The sequence below is a fragment of the Hesperophylax consimilis genome, chromosome 14 (assembly GCF_061612785.1).
Source record: "Hesperophylax consimilis isolate HC1 chromosome 14, BYU_Hcon_1.0, whole genome shotgun sequence".
NCBI classification, from domain to species: Eukaryota; Metazoa; Arthropoda; class Insecta; order Trichoptera; family Limnephilidae; genus Hesperophylax; species Hesperophylax consimilis.
The window spans coordinates 19,226,602-19,248,197 of record NC_142849.1 but is presented as its reverse complement, the minus strand read 5'-3'; the positions used below and the strand labels follow the sequence as shown (position 1 = coordinate 19,248,197).

Below are 21,596 nucleotides of genomic sequence, written 5' to 3'. Positions count from 1 at the left end.
AGCCCGCTATTTCGGTAGATGTTACTTTTGAAGTTGTCATTTTTTGACATTTCCAAGTAGAAACTACGCCATTAATAAAAATGGAACGATACACTCTTCAACAACGCATTGAAATTATTAAAATTCACTTGAGTGAATCAAATGCAAATCATCTTGAGTGATGAGGCCCATTTCCACCTCGGTGGCTTCGTCAACAAGCAAAATTGTCGCATATGGAGCTCAGAAAACCCAAGAGTTATTGTTAAAAAGCCTCTCTATCCTCAACGTGTGACTGTTTGGTGCGGTTTATGGTCCGGTGGAGTCATTGGACCTTACTTTTTCGAAAATGAGGCTGGAGCAACAGTTACGGTGAATGGATTGCCCTATCGAGAGATGATTAATGATTTTTTATGGCCGGAATTGGATGGTATTGATCTGGACAACGTTTACTTTCAACAAGATGGCGCGGCGCTACGTGCCACACAAGCAACGAAACCATTGATCTTTTACGATTGAATATCAAAATAACACCTCTTATTGGAAAACCCTGTATATCAATTTGTGGCGTGACTCGGGTTCCAAGGTAAATAATGTTGCTCACTGCATGTATCCTCATTAACTAAGAAAAACATTGATATTGGAGAGGTGCAAGTAAACATAATTATAATATTTGGATGATTTGTATAGCGCCGACTATCCCATGATTTCTCACGGATCTGTGCTAGTTTATAAATAATATTGACTGTATTTAAAATAATTTAATCTTTTATAGTTAACTGGTGAAGGCATGATATTCTCCTTCAACCCCATAACGGGAGCCGCTCTGGACCTGGGCATCGCAAACCTCGGCTACAGAATAAGACAGACGGCCTTCCTGACCACTTGGAACACGGAGTTCCTCCGGGGCATTGTGATCCTGGACGAGAAGGACTTGGTCCACGTGTACCCGCCCACTTCCGTGGAGCAGGTCAACAGCCTGTACATGTTTGTGGCTGATGCTCCCACTGCTACACTTCAGGGATACATGCTGAAAAGGGTAGACAAGGTATTTTATTTATGCATAACTCGAAAATCTATTTGAGCATGAAACCACTGTGAGAGTCTTTAGGTCCTGATGGTCTGTTGGCCATGTTGAAAGATTGTCTGATGATATCGACACTGAACATCATGACCAAATGAGTGTCCTAGTGAAAGCAAACCCGAGATAGGCTGAGAAAGAGTGGAATAGGATTGGAACAGGATAGGAGGTCCTGATAACTAGACGATAATGGTTAGGCACTGGAGTTTTGTGGAGGACGGAATATCATTTTCTGGGTTGTAGCGCATGTGGAAACCTTTTCATACGCAGGTTTTACTGTATTTATGAGCGGAGTGCCGATGGTAATAACCTTTACGCTTTGAAAACTGTACAGAGGACAATCAGAATCGCTTGCGTTTAACACTGTCGATTCTACTTTTTATTTCATGAATGTAGCCTCTACGATAGCTCAAGAAATAAATTATCTATGAATGACAGCATTAGAAACATTAGAAATCAACAAAAAAATTAATTCAAACATTAATATAGTAAATAAAATAATAGCACCTTGCAAATCACCTCTATTGACAATGTTCCCCGTTATGTTGACTCCTCCCTCCGTTTCCCTCCCTCTCAACCCCCTCCCCCTCCCTCAAATCCCTCCCATCAAAGAACCAAACTAAATAAAACCCCATATTTCTGCACTTAAAAATTTAGTTTTAAAATAGCTAGTTAATGACACGGACGTGTCGAAACCGGTCGCTTAGTTTTTTTTGATAACGGAAATATTAGAGTTTTCAAAGAAGTATAAAGGTCATAATTTCTTTGAAAACACCTTTTGATTGTTGTTTTTCGTGTAGGGAATGTATTCAGATATGTGTAGAAATAATAAAACCAGTTTATATATTCGTATATAAAAATATGTTTTTTGCAACAAATGGAACATTTTTTGTTCGTTTTTAGATAAAGCTAACTATTCTGGGAAAACTTCTTATGATATAAACATGATATATACATGGTGTCCGGAAACTCGTAGTACAAGCGGGAAACTGGTGAATCTACATCACATTTGGAGTCGATTTTGTAGTATAATTTTTTTTGATTTGAGCTTTCGTTTTCGAGTAAATCGAGTCAGAAGTTGATTTTTTTTTTGATCAAATTCTTATAAATTATTACTGAAGATCAAAGTACCCAACTAATTAAAACTATTTAAAAATTTAAAAGTAAAACAAATAATGACGAAAAAATTTGAACCCTGAAATAGCCGAAAAATATATTTTTATGGTTTTTTTTTTTTTTTTTATAAAAATGCTCAAATCAAAAATTTTTATGTTTATTTGGGTTCCCCGTGTGGTATACATTCTCCAGTTTCCGGCTTGTACTACGAGTTTCCGGACACCATGTATATGTATGAATTTATTTATTATAATATTCATGACATTATATGCAAGGAAGCTTTTGACTGTCCAACTAGGAAGGTTTCCCGCTTATTATCTGGTAAACAGAAAACAATCACAAACAAACAAAAAACATAGTTTTTATTCCTATATTTGAGCCAACTTCATCTAGATAATTTTCATATAGATCGTAATTCTTGTCCCACAGTCAACAGGTTAAAGTAGAATATCAGCCAATCTAGCCATCTAATAATAATACAATAACATTTTTAATTTGTAGAAAGTAACAGCGGTTAAGACCTGGCTCGTTCGACTGGGAGGTCCACCAAACAGCGGCCACCAGATTACCAACGTGGCCATCAAGAATCCCATTGAACGCGTCCACTCGCAGGGCAAGGTCATGGGTGACCGCAGCGTCCTCTACAAGTACATCAACCCCAACCTCGTGGCCTTCACAACGGAGGGGCCAGATCCAGTTCACAAAAGTAAGTATAGATTTTTACTGTCCTGTTGTGACCTATATCCATGATTTTTTTATTTAATTTTGTTTTTTGTTTTATTTGTATTTTGTTTTTTTTTTTTATGGTCTGGTCTAAAATAAGCACATAATAAGTACATAGTAAGAAAATATTCAAAATAAAGTTTATCTCCTTTTTTATAAAATTTTATCCATGTCTTTTAATATTATCTGTAAACTAACTGATAACTGACTCAAGCATGAAACTTAAGTGTGTGTTATTGCAGATGTCCTGAACATATTCCTGGTGGACGTGGTGTCGGGCAACATAATCCTGGTTCAGAGCCACCGCAGGGCGCGGGGCCCGGTGCGCATCGTCCACTCGGAGAATTGGCTCGTCTACAGCTACTACAGCGATAAGAGCAGGCGACCTGAAATGGGTAACGATACCTCTTACTTAATACCCACCTTATTTTACCTCTATCATCTTACTAAAATTCACCTTCCACACGCCGAGATGCACGAGGGGTCACTGTGATACCCCACGGATGTTATCATCATAATCCCCAAAGATGATAGAGGCCCTGAGATAAATTACTTTTCTCGGGGCCTCCTGTGTAGTTAAAGTAATAAAAAATATATATATATATACAGGGTGTATCGGCACGTACCCGACAAACTTTAACCAGCTTTTCCTTAGCACATTTGGAGTAAAAAATGTTATGGGCACTTTGCTGTCCGGTAACATTTTTTTTTAAAGAGGCGCCACTCGTGTAACAATCCGCGAGCAGGCTAGCACCTGAACCGAGATTGCTCTCTTAGAGTGAGGTCACGTCTTTTGTTGTGACGATAGTTCCCGCGTCTTTTGACGAACTCGTGTACCAAAAACGTGCACCTCATGGCCGCCGATATTATCGAGTAGAATAGTTATTCTACTCGACAAACCTATCAAATGGACCCGACACCTTACAACATATTGCCGCCTTGCCTACTCGGGCAAGCGCGAGGATTGCCGAGACCATGTAACCGCCACTATTATTCAAGTGCACGTGAGTCCGCCATCTTAACTTGTACCTATTTTGTTGGTGCCATATCGATCGTATTAACTCTTATCATGTACTCTGGAGCCAGAGAGTGAGCCACTGCTTATGTACCCCAAACTAGTCATAGAGAATTGTTAGTATTATGCTATAATGTTGTGATAATACTTATATTTGAAATGATGCTATCGTAACGCCTGTCCCACGCTGTGACGCCTGTGCCATCTTGATGCACTAAACCTGTTATACCATACTCTCTCTTTCATTTAGTAACTGAGGCCAAGCCCATGAACCCTTTATAGCAAAGGTCGGTCCAGGAAGTAAGTCTGTCGACGATTCACACCGTGAGAGAAGCTGTCCAACTTTACCGGCTAATGAGCTAACCACAGGTAAAGGTACATATTTCGTACTCCCACACTGGCACCCTTGCGCTGCGGCACAACCCTCACACCGGCGCTCCAACCCTCACGTTGGCGCTCCAACCCTCACACTATCCACAATGGCAGTGCACGAGAAGTTAAGATGGTTCATGGAGGATAGTAATTTCAGAGATTTTAGTTACCCCTGCTGGCTACGGGAAGGTTCATGTCATTTCAATTTCCAAAAGAATTATTTTGAAAAAATTGTTCTGCAAAAAAATTGCTATATCATGAGGGAGTGTTGTTTTAGGATTGCTCCCTTTGAACCAATAAAATTCATAAAACTGAATTTTTTATTCAATATTCCAGGCACCCTGGAGCTGTACGAGGGCCCCACCCGCTTTGGCGAGGGCAGGTTCAGCTCGTTGGCAGCGGCACCCCTGCCCCCGGAGGCGGCCCGCCAGTCCTATGTGCTGCCCGCCCCGGCGCCCCCCACGACCCTGGCCACTACCATCACCGATAGGGGCATCACCGCCAAGGATGTGCTGGGTGAGTTGTATTCTAAACAAGCAAACTTTCATCAGTCAGACATTCTGGAGCCATTGGTTCTTTCAGATTCTTCATCACCGGTTTCTTGAGTCACTTCCATATGGCTCAGTGGCAGCATAGCTGCGTACCAGAGTCGGCGACATATGTGCCACCAAAGACATACAAATTGATAGCCTTGCCCTAGCGTGAAATCCGGGTATCCGGGCAAACCACCTCACCATATTTTTGGCACCAAGAGGATTTGAGAATGCTTTGAATAATCTACGGCATCAGTCGTGCATCAAATGCCAAAGAGCGCACATTGAAATATCTAGACCCTGCGCAGAAAAGTAAAGTTTGCTAAAGTAAGGCAGCGGCTTGCAGCGCAGTCCATTGTGGGACTTTTTCGCTCAGGATCCGGAATGTTGGTAAGAACAGTTAAAAATCATTACAAAACATTGATTTTTTATACTTTCTATATTTATATGATATGCTATTATAATATATAACCGGTGGTGGCTCTTGTGTGAGGGTCATTTGGTCAATGACCTCCCAAAATATGCCATAATAATATTAATATTAAAAAAGGATTTAACAAACTACTCGATTATTAATTTTGTTTTAATGTTCGTGCATATGCGTAAAGTAATATAGGGATCCAATGCCATCTAGCATCCAAAGGAAAAGCTGTTGTATGTACCTACAGTGGGTCACTTTAAATTTTGTCCCTATACAGACAAAGGTGGTAAATACGATCATATCTGACGTATGCTTAGAATCATACAAAATTTATTTTAAAGGGGTTTTCGGACATGACCGCGGTGAGATAGAGAGATATCTACGACCTAAGATTATTAAGGTATTAGAGGGAGATGTGAAAAATTGTCAGTCGAAAGTATTTTGTGTTAAACGATAGCCATCCTGAACTTGAATATTAGTTTGAGAAATTGTGTTTATCGTTGACGTAATTTGCGTGGAATAATTTAAAATGTCAAATTCTGTGGATATCGTATGGGAAAAAAATCGCAAACAATTCATTGAATCATGACAAACATATTCAAATAAAATGACAATTTAAAAGAAAGAAAAATAAAGAGGTTAAAAACGAGTTATAATTTTTGTCAGTAGATTTGCGGGTACAACAAAATGAAAGTATAGGTACTTTTGCTTTCTTTGTTTACTTATTAAGTCTATTCATATACAATGGACTGACTGGCGTTATTGATTAAAACTTTTAAAAGAAAAAATCTTTTTTAAATAAAACATTAGCAAATAATTAGAAAAATAATCTTGAATTAAACAATATTGTACTACCGGCTTCAGAATAGGTGGGTACCAGCAAATGAATTACATACCTTGGCGTTTTTATAATATTCACTACGCATTAGCAATATGTTTTAACATTTCATATTAATTCTTTTTTAATTGGTCTTCCACTTCTGGATGATACAGTTAAATATGACCTAAGGAGATAGGGTCCCATTAGCTCAGTTGGTAGAGCGGTGCTCCGGCAAGGCAAGGGTCCTGGGTTTGAGTCCTAGATGTGACCGTATCTTTTTCTGTTTCAAATATTCATTTAGGAATTGCTAATATTGTCTTCAATAATTAAATATTACAATTTGCGTTTTTACTCACTAAGTCATTCCAAAAAAAAAAAAAAATTATTATTCAGTTTGGTTAAGTATTTTGGCCTCGAATCCAAATTTAAGTTTTGTATGAAAAAGGTCACTCAAACATTCTTTTAATGGCTTGCTGATAGGTCTTCCATTTACTCCAGTAATAATTTTTTTACTTTCCGGTTAATTAATCAATTTACGATGTATCCTAAGATATTTTGTACATGTCGCTCGCCAAACTATGTACTCGAACCTGGAGTACATAGTCACAATCTTCACCCACCTATTATATTTCACTCCATTGTTCTACAGGTTTCCTGTAGATAAAACAGAGTATGTATTTATGAATACAGTAGAACCCCGTTAATTCGAACCCCGATAATTCGAAAAAACGCGTAATTCGAAATTTTCGCCAAAAAAATTACGCAGAAAAATTTTTTCATACAAAAATTTTTTGAATTCGAAATTCGTTAATTCGTAATTCGAAATTTATTTTTGTCCGCGCACGAAAATTTGTTCGTGTAATTCGAAAAAATTTGATTTTTGCGAAAATAAATCATAATATTTCGTAAATCTGAATCTAAAAGTCAACCGTGGCGGTAAAACGCTGAAAAATGTATTTTTACGTGGTTATACATCGTCCTAATAAGTATTATTATTTTGTAAATCTGAATCGATTTACACTGGAATGTCGTACTTTTTCAAATTTATTTCGAATATCCGAGTTTGAAGGGCCCGAAAATACGTTTTACGCGGATATATGTCGTAGTTTTACGAGTTTACACCAAATATCTGAATTTAAAGGGTCGGCCGCGACGAAACTCAGCCGCAAAATTTCGATTTACGCGTAAATGTATCGTATATTTACGAATTTATTTCGAATATTAGAATTTAAATGGCACGCTGCGACGGAAATCGGCCGGGAAATCTCGATTTACGCGTAAATATATCGTATTTTTACAAATTTATTTCTAATATCTGAATTTTAAAGGGCCCGCCGCGACGGAAATCGGACGCGAAATTTCAATATATGCGGAAATATATCATACTTTTACTAACTTTACTTCGAATATTCGAGTTAAAAAATACGGCGCGACGGAAATCGGCCGAAAATTTTCGATTCACGCCGAAATATGACATATTTTTACGAATTTACTTCAAATATCTGAACTTAAAAGGCCGGCGGCGACGAAAAACTGCCGATAAAATTCGATTTACGTGGAAATATATCATATTCTTACGAATTCACATCAAATATCTGAATTTAAAGGATCGGCCGCGACGGAAATCGGCCGCGCATTCTCGATTTACACGGAAATATATCGTATTTTTGCGAATTTATTTCGAATATCTGAATTTAAAGAGCCGGCCGCGACGGAATACGGCTGCGAATTCTCGTTTTACGCAGAAATATATTGTATTTTTACGAATTTAAATTCAGATATTTGAAATAAAGGGCCGGCCGCGACGGAAAATTACCGCGAAATCTCGATTTAAGCGGAAATATATTGTATTTTTACGAATATCTCAATTTAAAGGGTAGGCCGCGACCGAAATCGGCAGCGAAATCTCGATTTACGCGTAAATATATAGCATTTTTACGAATTTATTGCGAATATCTGAATTTAAAGGGCCCGCTGCTACGGTAATCGGCCGCGAAAATAAAGAAATAATTGGTATTAATACGAATTTACAACTAAAATACCACCCGGATTTGAAGAGGCGGCTGAGAAAATCGATTTTCGGGGTATTTTTTTATTTTATTTTTTCATAAAATTTCGAATTACGTGGGAATTCGTTAATTCGAAATTTGATTTTTGATGTCCTGTGGATTTCAAATTAACGAGGTTCTACTGTATTTCCAGTCTATGATATATATATTGATATTTCATTTAATCTTTACTTTTTAGTATCCCTGAACAATGGTGCCATCGTAGAACTGCCTTGGGTGATCCTTGACCCTCGTCGTCCTATTGGCCCCATGAGCGCAGAGATGCGCGAGGAGGGGCTCATCCAGTATACGCCCGAGCTGCCACTACCCTCGGAGGCTGTCATCAATTATAACCAGAGCATTGCCGGCATCCGCCACATTTACACGTCCCCCAGCGGATTAGAGTCTACGTGCCTGGTGTTTGCTTATGGCTTGGGTACGTTAAATTTTTATAAGAATTATAAAATATGTATGCAGTGATTTTTAAATTTTTTATGTGAACCCCTGTAAAAGTTACAACAGCTTATAACTATACGGAGTCAATATTAAATTCGACGGCCGGCATAGTCCAGTGGTAACGCATTGGACTGCCATTCCGAAGGTCGCGGGTTCGAACCCGGCGTGCGCAAATAAATTTTATTTGATTAATTTGTGTTATTTCACAGTTAATTAATTAAAATAATATATAGTATATTTGCGGCACGTTCCAGAGTGGAAGATACTACCAGTATCGCCCTGGTGTAAGACCACCATTCAGAATTGAAACGTTGCTCCAAATGGCTTTAGCCGTGTTTAGTGACTAGATCTGAATAGCCAGGTACTTCCCCACCTTCCTCTTTCCCTTCCCCACTTACCTTCAGCCTCACAACATCCCCCAATTGGGGATGCCATAGTCTCACTGGCTCCAGACAGGAGCAGTTGAGACTCTTGTGAGGTATTCACTATAAAAAAAAAAAAAAAAATTAAATATTCTTGATTAGGTGAAAGCCGATTATACTATGAAAAATATATATACAAAAATTGATGTTAATTCAGCAAAGCTGTGTTAGTTCCATGTAGCATTCTGTGTTCATGTTGAAGTTATAAATTTATTGTCAATGTTGAATCAAAGACAGAGTTAATAGCTTTAATATTTTTTTATGTATTAGCAATAAGGGCAGTAGGGTCGTATGTAGGTTACCTAATTTTGTTTTGATTTCTACAATTTATGAGCGAAAAATAAATAATACATTTCACATGAAATCCTTTAAAATGAATTAGTATGAAAGACAACTGCCCAACTGTCTCAACTGCTGCCAAACGGCTAGAGCCAGTGAGACTATGGCATCCACAATTGTTGTATGTTGTAAGGCTGAAGGTTGTGAGAAGATGAAGGAGATGGGGAAAAGTATTAAGAATATTAATCATTTAAAAATTGTCGCTCACATGAGCTTGTAAAACAGTTGACTTATCGAAACCGCAGATCTTATTCATTCGGCCACGGAGGTCATAATTTTATAATGAATATTCTCTTCTTCCAGATATATTCTTTACCCGAGTAGCACCGTCGAAGACCTTTGATCTCCTGAAGGAGGACTTTGACTACACCCTCATAGTTATAGTTCTCATTTCCCTGATAGTTGCCTCCGACGCAGCCAAGAAGTTTGCCTCCCGAAAGGTCCTGCGGCAAGCGTGGAAATGAACATAATCCAAAATAATTGTTTTTATAGTAAATTTATTAGACTAAGTTTTGGTGTTGTAAGATTTGTATACAGAATAATTAATATGTAGGCGAATAAAGTAATCTTTATATTTAAGCTCCTTTAATATATAGCTATTCTATAATAATTGTTACTAAACTACTTTCTACAAAGTGATATTCCGATTGCACTAGTTTATTTTTTCTACTGGCGAGTTCACTTATTATTTTTTCTAATAATGGTGTTGATTAGCCATAAATCTTTTTTCAATAATTTTACTGTTGCAACACTGATTTTTGCAATTTCCCGCCCACTGTCAAATTCTTCATTAATTCTCTTATAGAACTTACTATATCCTAAATTTGTCTTATTATAAGGCATCGGAGTTTTTTTAAAGTATCTGTGCTGGGTGCAAGAGGATTTGTCAGGAAACAAATTATGTATGGAGAGAAAACAGTTTATTATGTGAATTGGTCATGGTTTCGGTTTGTGTGGTTGTAGTGCACTTGAAGGGAAATGACACAAAACTGCGCTATATAAATGCTATGTTATTATTATTATAGGATGGCTATTATATTTAGGGGGCCAATCGTAAAAAAATGAACTAGGGACTTTTAAAAATATTTATTGTGATACACTAAATTGAAGGATAAAAATAACACTGTTCATTGATTTTTGTTACATTTGTTTCTAAGTCAGTTTGATTATTTATTGTTATCATTTGTAGAAATCCTGATTTCAATTTGTTTTATGTTAGGGAATATTCCATTATGTAAATATCTTTGGATGTAAAACAGATTTATCTCATATAATATGTAGGCAAATTTTTTTATTTATAATTAAAATAATTAAATGTTGAATTAAATTGACCATTGTCTATTTGGTATATTGTTTCAGGGTCACTGATAAAGAATTACATATGGCCAATTTTGTAATCTTTTGAACGAAACTTTATTTTGTCTTTGTGTCGAATTAAGACCTCGAACTTTCTAATACAAGTACATATTAGAACAACAACATGATATATGGAATACATGGATGACAGAAAGTGAATATTAATATATTTTTATTTGGTATAGCGAATACCAAACTTATTTATTCTATGTCAGTATTGAACTAGATGAATCGAATCCTAATTTATGTTTGTAGGAAGCGTATTTCATCATACTTTATTTAACTGATGAAGAATAACGATTGAACTCCTTATGTATAAATTCACAACGATTTTCTGTACACATAATTTAGTACATTAATTATTATTGATATCAGTGAATTTTTCTTTTCTCTCAATTTTAGTATGCTTATTATATTTACTTCGTAGATAATGCATCACGTACAATGACATTACAATATATCTAGACTTGTTATTGTCTCACAAAATTAAGATAAAATGTGGCAATTAAGAAACCCTCTTATGTTTTCAGTAAATTCTTAATTCAATCGTTGCTCATGTATGACAAAAATAAACATTAAAAAAATGTGTATGAACAAATTAAATTATAAAAACGGATGTCGTTTTCATATTTAAAAGTTGCTTCGAATACTACCTCAAGGCTGACTAGAGTATGGGCCCGGGCGCCTGACGTATTTTAAGCAGAGATGTGCAAAATGGGTACGCAAAACCATTTGAAATGCAAAATGGAAATGGGTCAAAAATTTTCCATTTGAAAATGCAAAATGGTTTTTAGAAAAGCATTTCAAATGCAAAATGCAAAATACCTATTTTCAAAATGCATTGAAAATGCAAAATGGTTTCTCAGGTCAAACAATTAAAATAATTATAGAGTTTTTAAACAATTTTGTCATTTAATAATGGACATCAATGTAGAACAAACATATTACATGATGGTAAATCCAAAAACACCACGACTATAGATTATGAAACCACAAAAAATTTGCGTGGGACTAATGTTGCCAACGTAAAAACATAGAAACTGCTATCTAACATTTAATATTACAGCGTCATGGCCCCATGTTCAGTATTTGAATCAGTATTTTTTGTAATGGTATCACTCAATTGCCAGGGCTCCTACCAGGGAGCAACTTGACAGATGTAAATTATCTCTCATAGCGAGGTTGAGGACCAACTGATATTTGGGGCTTATGAAAAAAAGATGAGAGGAGATAGTAGGAAGAACAAACTAACTAACTAACTAACCATCACGCCGTTTCCCCGCAGGGGTAGGCAGAGAGGACGGACCGCCAAACAACTCGGTCTTGGCACACACTCCTTGCCTCATTCACATTCATACATCGTCTCATACATACTCTTCTATTATTCTGACTCTTGACATGGCCCGACTCGAGTATCTGATTCACTTGATCGTGCCATGTCTTCCTCGGGCGTCCCCGACTAGTAGGAAGAATGTTGCAAAAAAGCATTTAAAATGGAAAATGCATTGAGAAAAGCATTTAAAATGCAAAATGCAAAATGGCCTTAGAAAAGCATTTAAAATGCAAAATGGAAAATACCCATTTTGCATTTCCATTTGAAATGGATTTATTTGAAATAAAGCACATCTCTGATTTTAAGGTGTCAAGTGTCAAGTCAGTGCCGATCCATAATAGAGCAACAGTTTAGACTCGAGCTACGAAATTGAAAGTACTACATTTGACATACCTTTTGCATGCCACTTTGTGATTTCTACAGCGTGCCTATATATATATTGTAACGTCATTGGTCACAAATTAAGTGTCATTCCATCATTCTTTTGCTTGTACATATGTATATTTGACATAAATTAAAGGCCAAAGCATTTTGGATTCTACATCACTTGGTTCATAACATTTAGAGCATATTTTCTTAAAGTATTAAATTTATCTTTCAATTTTGCACTTGAAAAAAAGTACTAATTTGTAATCGTAGTTAAATAAATATTCACTTCCTAATTTATTTATTTTTTAATTCTTGGTACTAAATTATGCAATTTTTTGGGTGGAGTTTTCAAGGACATTGTTTGCCATAATTCAAAATTTATTATCATTAAAATCATTTTACAGCATTTAATATCTGCCTCTCTCTCATTGTTCATCATCTAAAAAAATTATTTAAAAGTTTCTTCATTTATGTAAATGGTTTGGTACATTTTTTAAACGATTATGTTTGTAATGGAATTTATATTCAGCCTTAATCAAGAAGAGTGCAATAAAATTTCAATTCACATTATAGTTGTGTTATTCTTAAAGATCCTAATATTATTTCCTTTAACCCTTTCCCAGATTTTTGTTGTATAAAACCACTCGAGTGATTTTTGGCATATTATGCCATGTTTACAAATTGCTTGCTATAATTTGTCAAATTTATGGAACCTAAACATATACATAGGATAAACGGTGAAATCTAGGTGGATTCATCGTCTTTAAACCGCAGTAAGCAGTTTCATATGTTTCCATATTAATATTTTGAGGAATGGTGTTAATTAAATAATATGGTAAATGTATAAATACAGGATTTTCCAATAAGAGGTATTATTTTGAATAGCCCGCTATTTCGGTAGATGTTACTTTTGAAGCTGTCATTTTTTGACATTTGACAAGTAGAAACTACGCCATTAATAAAAATGGAACGATACATGCTTCAACAACGCATTTAAATTATTAAAATGAATCAAATGCAAATCATCTTGAGTGATGAGGCCCATTTCCACCTCGGTGGCTTCGTCAACAAGAAAAATTGTCGCATCTGGGGCTCGGAAAACCCAAGAGTTATTGTTGAAAAGCCTCTATCCTCAACGTGTGACTGTTTGGTGCGGTTTATGGTCCGGCGGAGTCATTGGACCTTACTTTTTCGAAAATGAGTCTGGAGCAACAGTTACGGTGAATGGATCGCTATCGAGAGATGATTAATGATTTTTTATGGCTGGAATTGGATGGTATTGATTTGGACAATGTTTGCTTTCAACAAGCAACGAAACCATTGATCTTTTACGATTGAATATCAAAATAACACCTCTTATTGGAAAACCCTGTATATGACACCATTTGCTTGATTGCAAACCGTTGGTTGCACTATTTACGATATTTTCATAGGATTTAGCAGTGGCGGTTCTTCACAAGGGGACCGTGGGGACAGTCCCCACTACAGATATTCCAGAAATCTACCAAGAAAAAAAATGACAATTCTTTCAGTTCGCAAAAAATAATGAATGCATTCTTTACATGAAAGTAATTAACAGTTGCAGAAATTTCAACTAAAAATTCATTAGGGAAATTTTTAAGCTCGAAATTTGAAAAGTTTCTTCCGACGAACGTGCGACTAGCCTCCTCTGTTCCTTGCAGCATACTAATTACTAATATTACTAATACCAACGCGACCGACGAGCCCGAACGAGCGGATTCGGGACTAGCGTCCAGTTTGCGCAGAACGTTCTGCGCAGTTGGGGGACAACCCCAGCGATTTATTCCTACTAAAATGATTCTTCTACTTGGACTGAATACTCTTGTATGAGATTTTAAGAATTTGCGCATGCGTATTTGAATCTTCTAACGAAATCGCAGGGGACAGACTTGAAGATCCCCTTGTGATCGTTTGTTTTAGTTCTAATTATTGAAGTAGGTCAGTTATGCACGGGTCAGAATATGCGTTAGTCGTGTTAAAATCGTTTGTGACGTTTAAGTAAAATAATAGTATTGATATCGATTGATCGGATCATTTCTTATTTCTATAGCGCCGTTCTCGTGGTAAAAGCGCTTTAAACTGAAGTATCTACGATTAACTTGTGTTATTTTTTATTAAACGTAATATTTATGAATATTTGGTGTTTCTGGTTAGGTGCGTGACTTATCTTCCTATCTAATAATAATTTTTGTTAGAAATTATTCGAAAAAATGAATGAAGTCGACTTTTTACTGAAAAATAAATTCAGTACGTTAACATTTGGGTAAAAATAAATACTAGTAGTTCATATACCTAGGTAGTAGAATAAATATTATGTCATGTAGATAGTCCCCATCCCTGATTTATCTTAGACTTTAGACCTTAGAATTAGGCACAGTAAAAAACCTATTCGTGTATATATTTATATTGGATCTCGTACTCCCATTTTCTGGCAATGAAATGTCAGTATCTACACATAAAAAATAACAGTCCCCACCACCGAAAATGTGCTCGAGCCGCCACTGGGATTTAGGCACAACAAAATATAAACTGGCATTGAAATTTAATACGGTTAGTTCACAGACATATGAATATTAATAGACGAGAACCTAAAGGCGAGGGGTTAAACCATCTGTTGGGGAACGCAGAGGGGAAAGCTAACTGTGATTCGTCAATAAATCAATCTGACAGTATATAGGCATCTCGCATTATAATATCACCATTTAGTTCAAGTAAAATCTGCTTTTGAATGAATAGACATTTTTACATGGGAGCGCAAATTGCTCGCCACGTTATGAACAAATTTGCTAAGTCCAAATTCGACAAAAAAAAATTCTTCTATTTTCAGAGTCGAATATTTTGTTTCCTTATTTAGTTAAGACACTTTTACAAATGTTCATTATTTACTTACCCCAGTAAACAGCGACGAGCACACTTGACAATCGCCACATTCTAACAATGATCTAGGGTTGTCACAACTGCTCTGTTACTATTAATAATAAAATAATGTAATTATCACTTTTAATTAAAATTAATTTACGCGAATTATTTCAAACATTATTTAATCACAATAATATGTAGCATTTACATTATTATTTGCTCCTTGTTTTTGTAGATACTCTCAGTATCGCCCCAACTACTTGAAATGGCTTTAGGCGTGTTCAGTGACCAGATTTATATAGCTAGGTACTTCTCACCATCACATCGATGCATCGTGTAGGCAACAACTCCCCCCCCCCTCTACCTCTCGACTTATCGGGGTTCTGCAAGTTGGATCGTACGTAGCCAGGTGTGGGGTATTATTTGGGAGTATTTTGTCGATGAAGGTGCTTTTTATTTATTTTTTGTAGGTACATTTAAGCATAGTAATATGTCTGCAGAAAATTAGTCTAACAGTATTATATACGACATAATAACAGTATTCTAAGACTATGCATAATATTACTAAAAAATATACGAGTTATATATATAAACATATACGGACAATGGAAGAAATCAAAAGAAAAAGACAAAAAGGTTTATAATTAAAGTATATTTGTGAGAACAGCATCCAATAGACAACTTACAGGGGTTTAAATAATGTACAAAAATAACAGCACAGTTTAAGAGAAAACAAACATGTACAATAGTTATATTTTCGATGCTAGATAAATAATAACAGCTGAATAAAAATATATTTTAAAGATGAACCAACATAGAAAGAAGGTATTAATCTGTTGACTGTGATGACGCCCGTGACCGTGAGAAAAATTACACACCGAAAAATCAAAGATATGAAGGTCTCTAATATATATACTTTAATTATTAACCTGATTTTAGTTTGGAGGACTCCGGAGTCCCTCCCACAGTTGATAGGTTAATAATTGAATACGATCGAAAACAACATAATACGATAAACGATAATTAAAACAGAACAGACATTGTCTAGTGAGGCGGGTAACTTACTAACATTAACTAAAAAAAATATAATTCAATAAACGCCCTTTTTACCGGCAATTAAATAAATTAATATATATTTTTTCTATAGAATAGGTGCTGAAATTTCCAATTTTATGTCCAGGTTAAATCTTCCCCATAGGAAAAACTAAACCCTTTCACACACTTTTCCACAAATTATCATCTAGTCAAAATAATTATGAAAATAATTCACCGACTCCAGATATTTTCATATCAGAGGGTTCGGCTCGGTAGAGCTCTATTATTTGTTATTATTTCTAATACACCTGTGTGTAAATGGTAAATTAATCTTTTACACAGATGACATCTGCACAGTTTCGCAAATGAATATACCAAAGATAACATAACAGGTAAAGATTTCGATGCATAAAACCAGAATTTTTAATGATATTATTTTATTATTATTTCAAATAATTATTTTTGGTAACCTATTGTTTATTACTAAACCTTGTGTAAAAATGTAAACAACACGTACCCGTGATATGTATAAAATAAAATGAATAAAATATTAAGTAAATAAATATAGCAATTTCAGTTCCCAGAAAATAAAATCGCTTTCGCATAAACTTGTCTTTTCGATTTCCCTGAATTAGACATCAATTTTGAAAAATAATGTAGTCTAACATCGGTATATTTGTCAGCAATAGCTCTTATAAGGTCGTGAATGTGATTTTCGGTAGGAAATTGATCGAATTGATGACTGTACAATGAAATAGGTTTGTAGCTAGATGTGCCTTTAAAATTTTAACTACAATCCAAGATTTTTTAAATTTTGGTGAAATAACGGTTCCTCCACTTTGTGCCAGAAGTTTTTTTAAGAGGACTTCTGTTTTCCAACAAACATCAATTACATCCTTTGAAGGATAAAGTAATCCACCTTTATCTTTAATTACTATCAATCTATGTTCATGGTATATTTCATTAGAAAACAGAGCGTTAATGCACTGATTGCAGTGTAGTTTTTTTCCTAAGTGTCGAACGATAAACCCTGAAATGTATGTCACAAGAATGAGGTTCAATTGAACGGTAACTAAGTCTTGGCTTAAATAATTATCTATTTCGTCAAAATAACATATGCTATCGTCATTGTCGCTACAATTTTCAAAATATGTACCAGATGTAATATTTATTCTTTCTACTGCCGATGAACAGTTTAAAACTGAAATTTGTTCAAACGGAATACAATTGCCTGTTGTTGTTTGTTTTAGTTCCATGTGAACTAGCGATTTTTTATATATAGATATAAATTGCCGAGCTGTTGGGTTATTGTTAAATCCTCCAGCCGATCTGACGTTGCAAAAAAATAATTCTAAATGGTCTTGTGAGCATTTATACAAAGGTATGTATTTTAATAGTTGCCTCTCTTCTATTCAAGTATTGTACAACCGTTTTGTGCTTTCTATACAAATACAAAAACCGAGGAAACCTGTTTTTCGATTCGTATTTATAATATTTTTGTTGTTTGCTGCAATGCGTATATTTTGTAAGTAATATATGGCTTTATTCAAAAAATTTATATTTGTATTGTGATTTTCAGCATTTATCGGCTTTTTAAAACCAAACTGATGCAAATTACGCGAATTTAAATATCAAATAAATCATTTATCAGTCTTAAAAAGAATACGATTCCTTCTACACCGTCAAATTCTTTTAGTTTTAAATCGTTTCTAAAAAATTCTAGAGCATTAGCACAGCTATTGCCAAATAATTGTGAAGCTAAATTAACCTTCATTTTGTTGTAATGGAAATCAATATGAATTGGCCTCAATTTATTTGCGAAGTGGAGTTTTTCACGCACCTTAATCTCATTCAATTTACAAAGGTAATTCCAATTTATTTCAATTCCTTTACTATCAATCAATATCTTTTTGGCTTCGAATGCATTACGTACTAGCTTCAGCATGTGACAAGCGTCAAGAAAAATAGCCACTTCTTTTTTAGTAACCGGATGAATGAAGGATGGTTTCAAGTTATTACTCTCTTAGCATCTTAGCCATAGAAATATTTGAGGGACAACCATCGAACGTCATGGACACATATCAATACCCACTTTGTCAGCTTTCTCTAAACACTCAAGCACGAGGTCAGCTCTTTGCCGACCAGATACGCCATCCACAAGAAAGTAACCAACGGGTACTTTCCAATTGGTGTTTATAGCAACAATCATGAAAACGAGTGCCTCTTTTGAAACGGACTGACCATGATGGAGTTTGTCTCCGCCAAATCCAAAGTCTACGTAGCCATGATGATTATTTCCATCCCACTCCACAAGTTGCCTTATGGCCATCTCGTCTATGACCAAATTGCAAACAAGTTTATATCCTGTAGTCGACGCTTTTAACTCCAAAGCACGAAAAGACTCTTTTGTAAAACCAGGTCGTCCATCAATCACTTGAAGCCATTTACACAATGTTCGTGGGGCAGGAAGGCAAAAATCAAAATATTCTCTAACGTACTGATAAGCTTTGGAAGAATAAAAGTTACGGGTAAAAGCAAATTGTACTCTAAGTGATGCGGAATATTTTCTAGATAACTTAAGCTTTTGGTTTTTTGTTTCTACTCTTTTAACGAGCTCAAAACATTTAGAATTAGCTAAAATATCGCCATGTGAGGTTGGGTTTGATGTACATTTTTCCAGTTTGCAAGTAAGTTGCGAGATTTTACGTTTTTAAACAATGTTAATTTTTTTAAATTTTCTAATTAGTAACTTACTTTCTAATAATAAGTTTTCCATTTTTTTGTAATTGACTTCAATTGGTTTATTTTTTTGAGTGGTTTTTGATATTATAAGTGGTTCTTCCATAAAGACGGGTTGGGGCTTCTGAATCTGGGGAATAGAGACATAATATTATATTTTTAGGTATAAAACATTAAATCGGTTACTAGGGTGATCCGCGCACGACATTATAATACAATATGTCTTTGAAGTCATCAAAGGTCAATAATCAATTGGTACTCACAATGCTTTCTGGAATAGGAGTGGGTAACATACAACTGACGAGCACACATGACTGTGCAGCTGCAGCTACGGCCTCGATCTCCGTGAAGCACATAGTCATAGGTTCTGGTTCGCATTCCTTTTCGTAACAGGACAAAGTTGACAATATTAGGTATATAGTCATTATTTATAATTCAATAATTTACATATTTATTACAAATTTGTGAGATGCACTATCAATAAAATATTTATAAAAGAATTATTAAATATAAGAATGAACTCACGACATGTGTGCTGTGTAGAGCAGGTGAGCAAGAAACAAGAGAAAAATCAGAATTCTCTTGAGGGTTCATCCAATAAGTATTTTTTTTTTTAAACTTCCGATTTAGTTGTCTGGGTTAAGTCTTCCCCAAAGGAAAAACTTAACCCTTCCACTCACTTTTCCACAAATGATCATCTAGTCAATCAACATTATGTAAGTGCATTATATAAGCAAAATAAATACAAAACAATACAAGAACAACACGTCAAATCACCAGAGATCAAATGGGAAAATAATTCACCGTCTCCAGATATTTTCATATCAGAGGGTTCGGCTCGGTAGAACTTCTAACAGGGCCTATAAATCCTACTGATCCCTCAACATAAATATTTAAAAAATCTTTTGTTATCCTACATGTATTCAAAATGACCGACTTTTGCATCTTTATATATAATTTTTTTGATAGATCTAATACGCCTAAATTTTTAATTAGAGAGCTAGGTATAATGCCAGTAGCCGAAATAACGAATGGTAATATTTTTATAGTCTGAGAATGCCAAATTCTTTTTATTTCATTTCCTAAATCTGTGTATTTTCTTATTTTTTCACTAACAGATTTTTGAATATTACAGGAATTTGGAATAGCGACATCAATGATATAAGTTATTTTTTTAATTTTGTCATGTAAAACTATATCGGGTCTATTATGACTAATCGCTCGGTCTGTTAGTATAGTTTTATCATAATATATTTTATAAAATTCGTTTTCTAAAAATGAATTTGGTTCGTATTCATAATATGGTACTACATTACGGCAGTCAATCAAGTTATGTTTAATTACCAAATCTTGGTGAATTATTTTTAAAACTTGATTGTGCCTAAATGTATACTCGGACGGTGCTAATATAGAACATCCCGATATAATATGTTCTATAGTTTCCGGAAAAGCCAAACATTTTCTACACAAATCATCAATTTGATTTGTATCTTTGATTATATGCTTTCTATAATTTTTAGTATTAATGACTCTATCCTGAATGGCAAGCATAAATCCTTCTATTTCTGCGCTCAACTCTCCAATACTCAACCATTTGTTTGACGAAATTTTGTCAACATACGTTTGGTTGAGACAATTGAAGTGTTTTGCGTGTAAAATTTTATTTGATTATTATTTATTATTATTGTTTATTGTGTTATTTTAAGTAGGTACATAGTTATCTATGTCCTAATACAATCCTTATATACATATACATATAATTATGGTAACACATTTAAAATGAATCAATCACATATTTTCTTAATTTAATTTTAAATGTTTTTATGTTTTCTTCTGATTTTATTTCTTCTGGTAGCTCTCCAAATATCTTCAACGCTCCGTACATCAATGACTTTTGACTCTGTGTTTTTTTCCTGAAGGGGAGTCTCAATTCATTTCTTTTCCTTGTCTCATGTGTGTGTTTGTTCTGTAGTTTATCAATTTTTCTTAGGAATTCACTAGACGTATGGCCATTTACCATGTCTTCTTAGGAATTCACTAGACGTATGGCCATTTACCAAATCTTGTAGATGCCACACCTACTTATCTTGTAGATTAAAAATATGGTATTAAAGTAAATAATTTGTTTAAATGACAAGATATTTAACTCCTTCAACATGTTCTTAATTTTTGTGTATCTATTTTTCTTCAATATGGTTCTCATTGCTCTATTTTGTAGAATTGTCATTTGTTTCATTAAACCCTCGTTGGATAAGAATAGAATGCTGCTACAGTAATTTATGTGTGGTACAATAATTGCGTTGTACACATTTTTACTGGAAACTGTGTTAAGGAATCTTCTTATTCTTCCCAACAGTGAGATTTTTTTGGCTATCTTTTTAATAATTTGTTTTGTATTTTGAGCAAAAGTTAATTTGGAGTCAATTATTACCCCCAAATATTTCATTTCAAATACTTCTTTCAATACTTCACTGTCTATCAATATGTTTTTTTTTGTTTGCGTTACTCGTTTTCCAATGTTCATGAATTTTATTTTGTTTACATTCAATTTAAGTTTATTTT

General features: G+C 34.8%; 1 protein-coding gene and 1 long non-coding RNA gene across 3 annotated transcripts in view; one reads left to right on the top strand and one right to left on the bottom strand.

Annotated features, from left to right (window-relative positions):
- EMC1 (ER membrane protein complex subunit 1) overlaps positions 1 to 11,938 on the top strand; it is a 32,796-nt gene extending 20,858 nt beyond the window's left edge. For both annotated transcript variants that reach the window (XM_089639587.1, XM_089639586.1), the window contains 6 exons: positions 752 to 1,024; positions 2,675 to 2,879; positions 3,139 to 3,291; positions 4,620 to 4,799; positions 8,305 to 8,541; positions 9,626 to 11,938. In XM_089639587.1, the coding sequence (XP_089495713.1) occupies positions 752 to 1,024; positions 2,675 to 2,879; positions 3,139 to 3,291; positions 4,620 to 4,799; positions 8,305 to 8,541; positions 9,626 to 9,786 (1,209 nt within the window). In that variant the 3' untranslated portion in view covers positions 9,787 to 11,938. The remainder of the gene's footprint in view (positions 1 to 751; positions 1,025 to 2,674; positions 2,880 to 3,138; positions 3,292 to 4,619; positions 4,800 to 8,304; positions 8,542 to 9,625) is intronic.
- Positions 11,939 to 18,915: 6,977 nt separating this feature from the next.
- LOC149418005 (uncharacterized) lies at positions 18,916 to 19,883 on the bottom strand. Its single transcript, XR_016303121.1, has 3 exons — positions 19,560 to 19,883; positions 19,298 to 19,414; positions 18,916 to 19,164 (listed from the first exon to the last, which is right to left on the bottom strand). It is a non-coding gene; the product is annotated as an uncharacterized LOC149418005 (long non-coding RNA).
- Between the last annotated feature and the right edge of the window lie 1,713 nt (positions 19,884 to 21,596).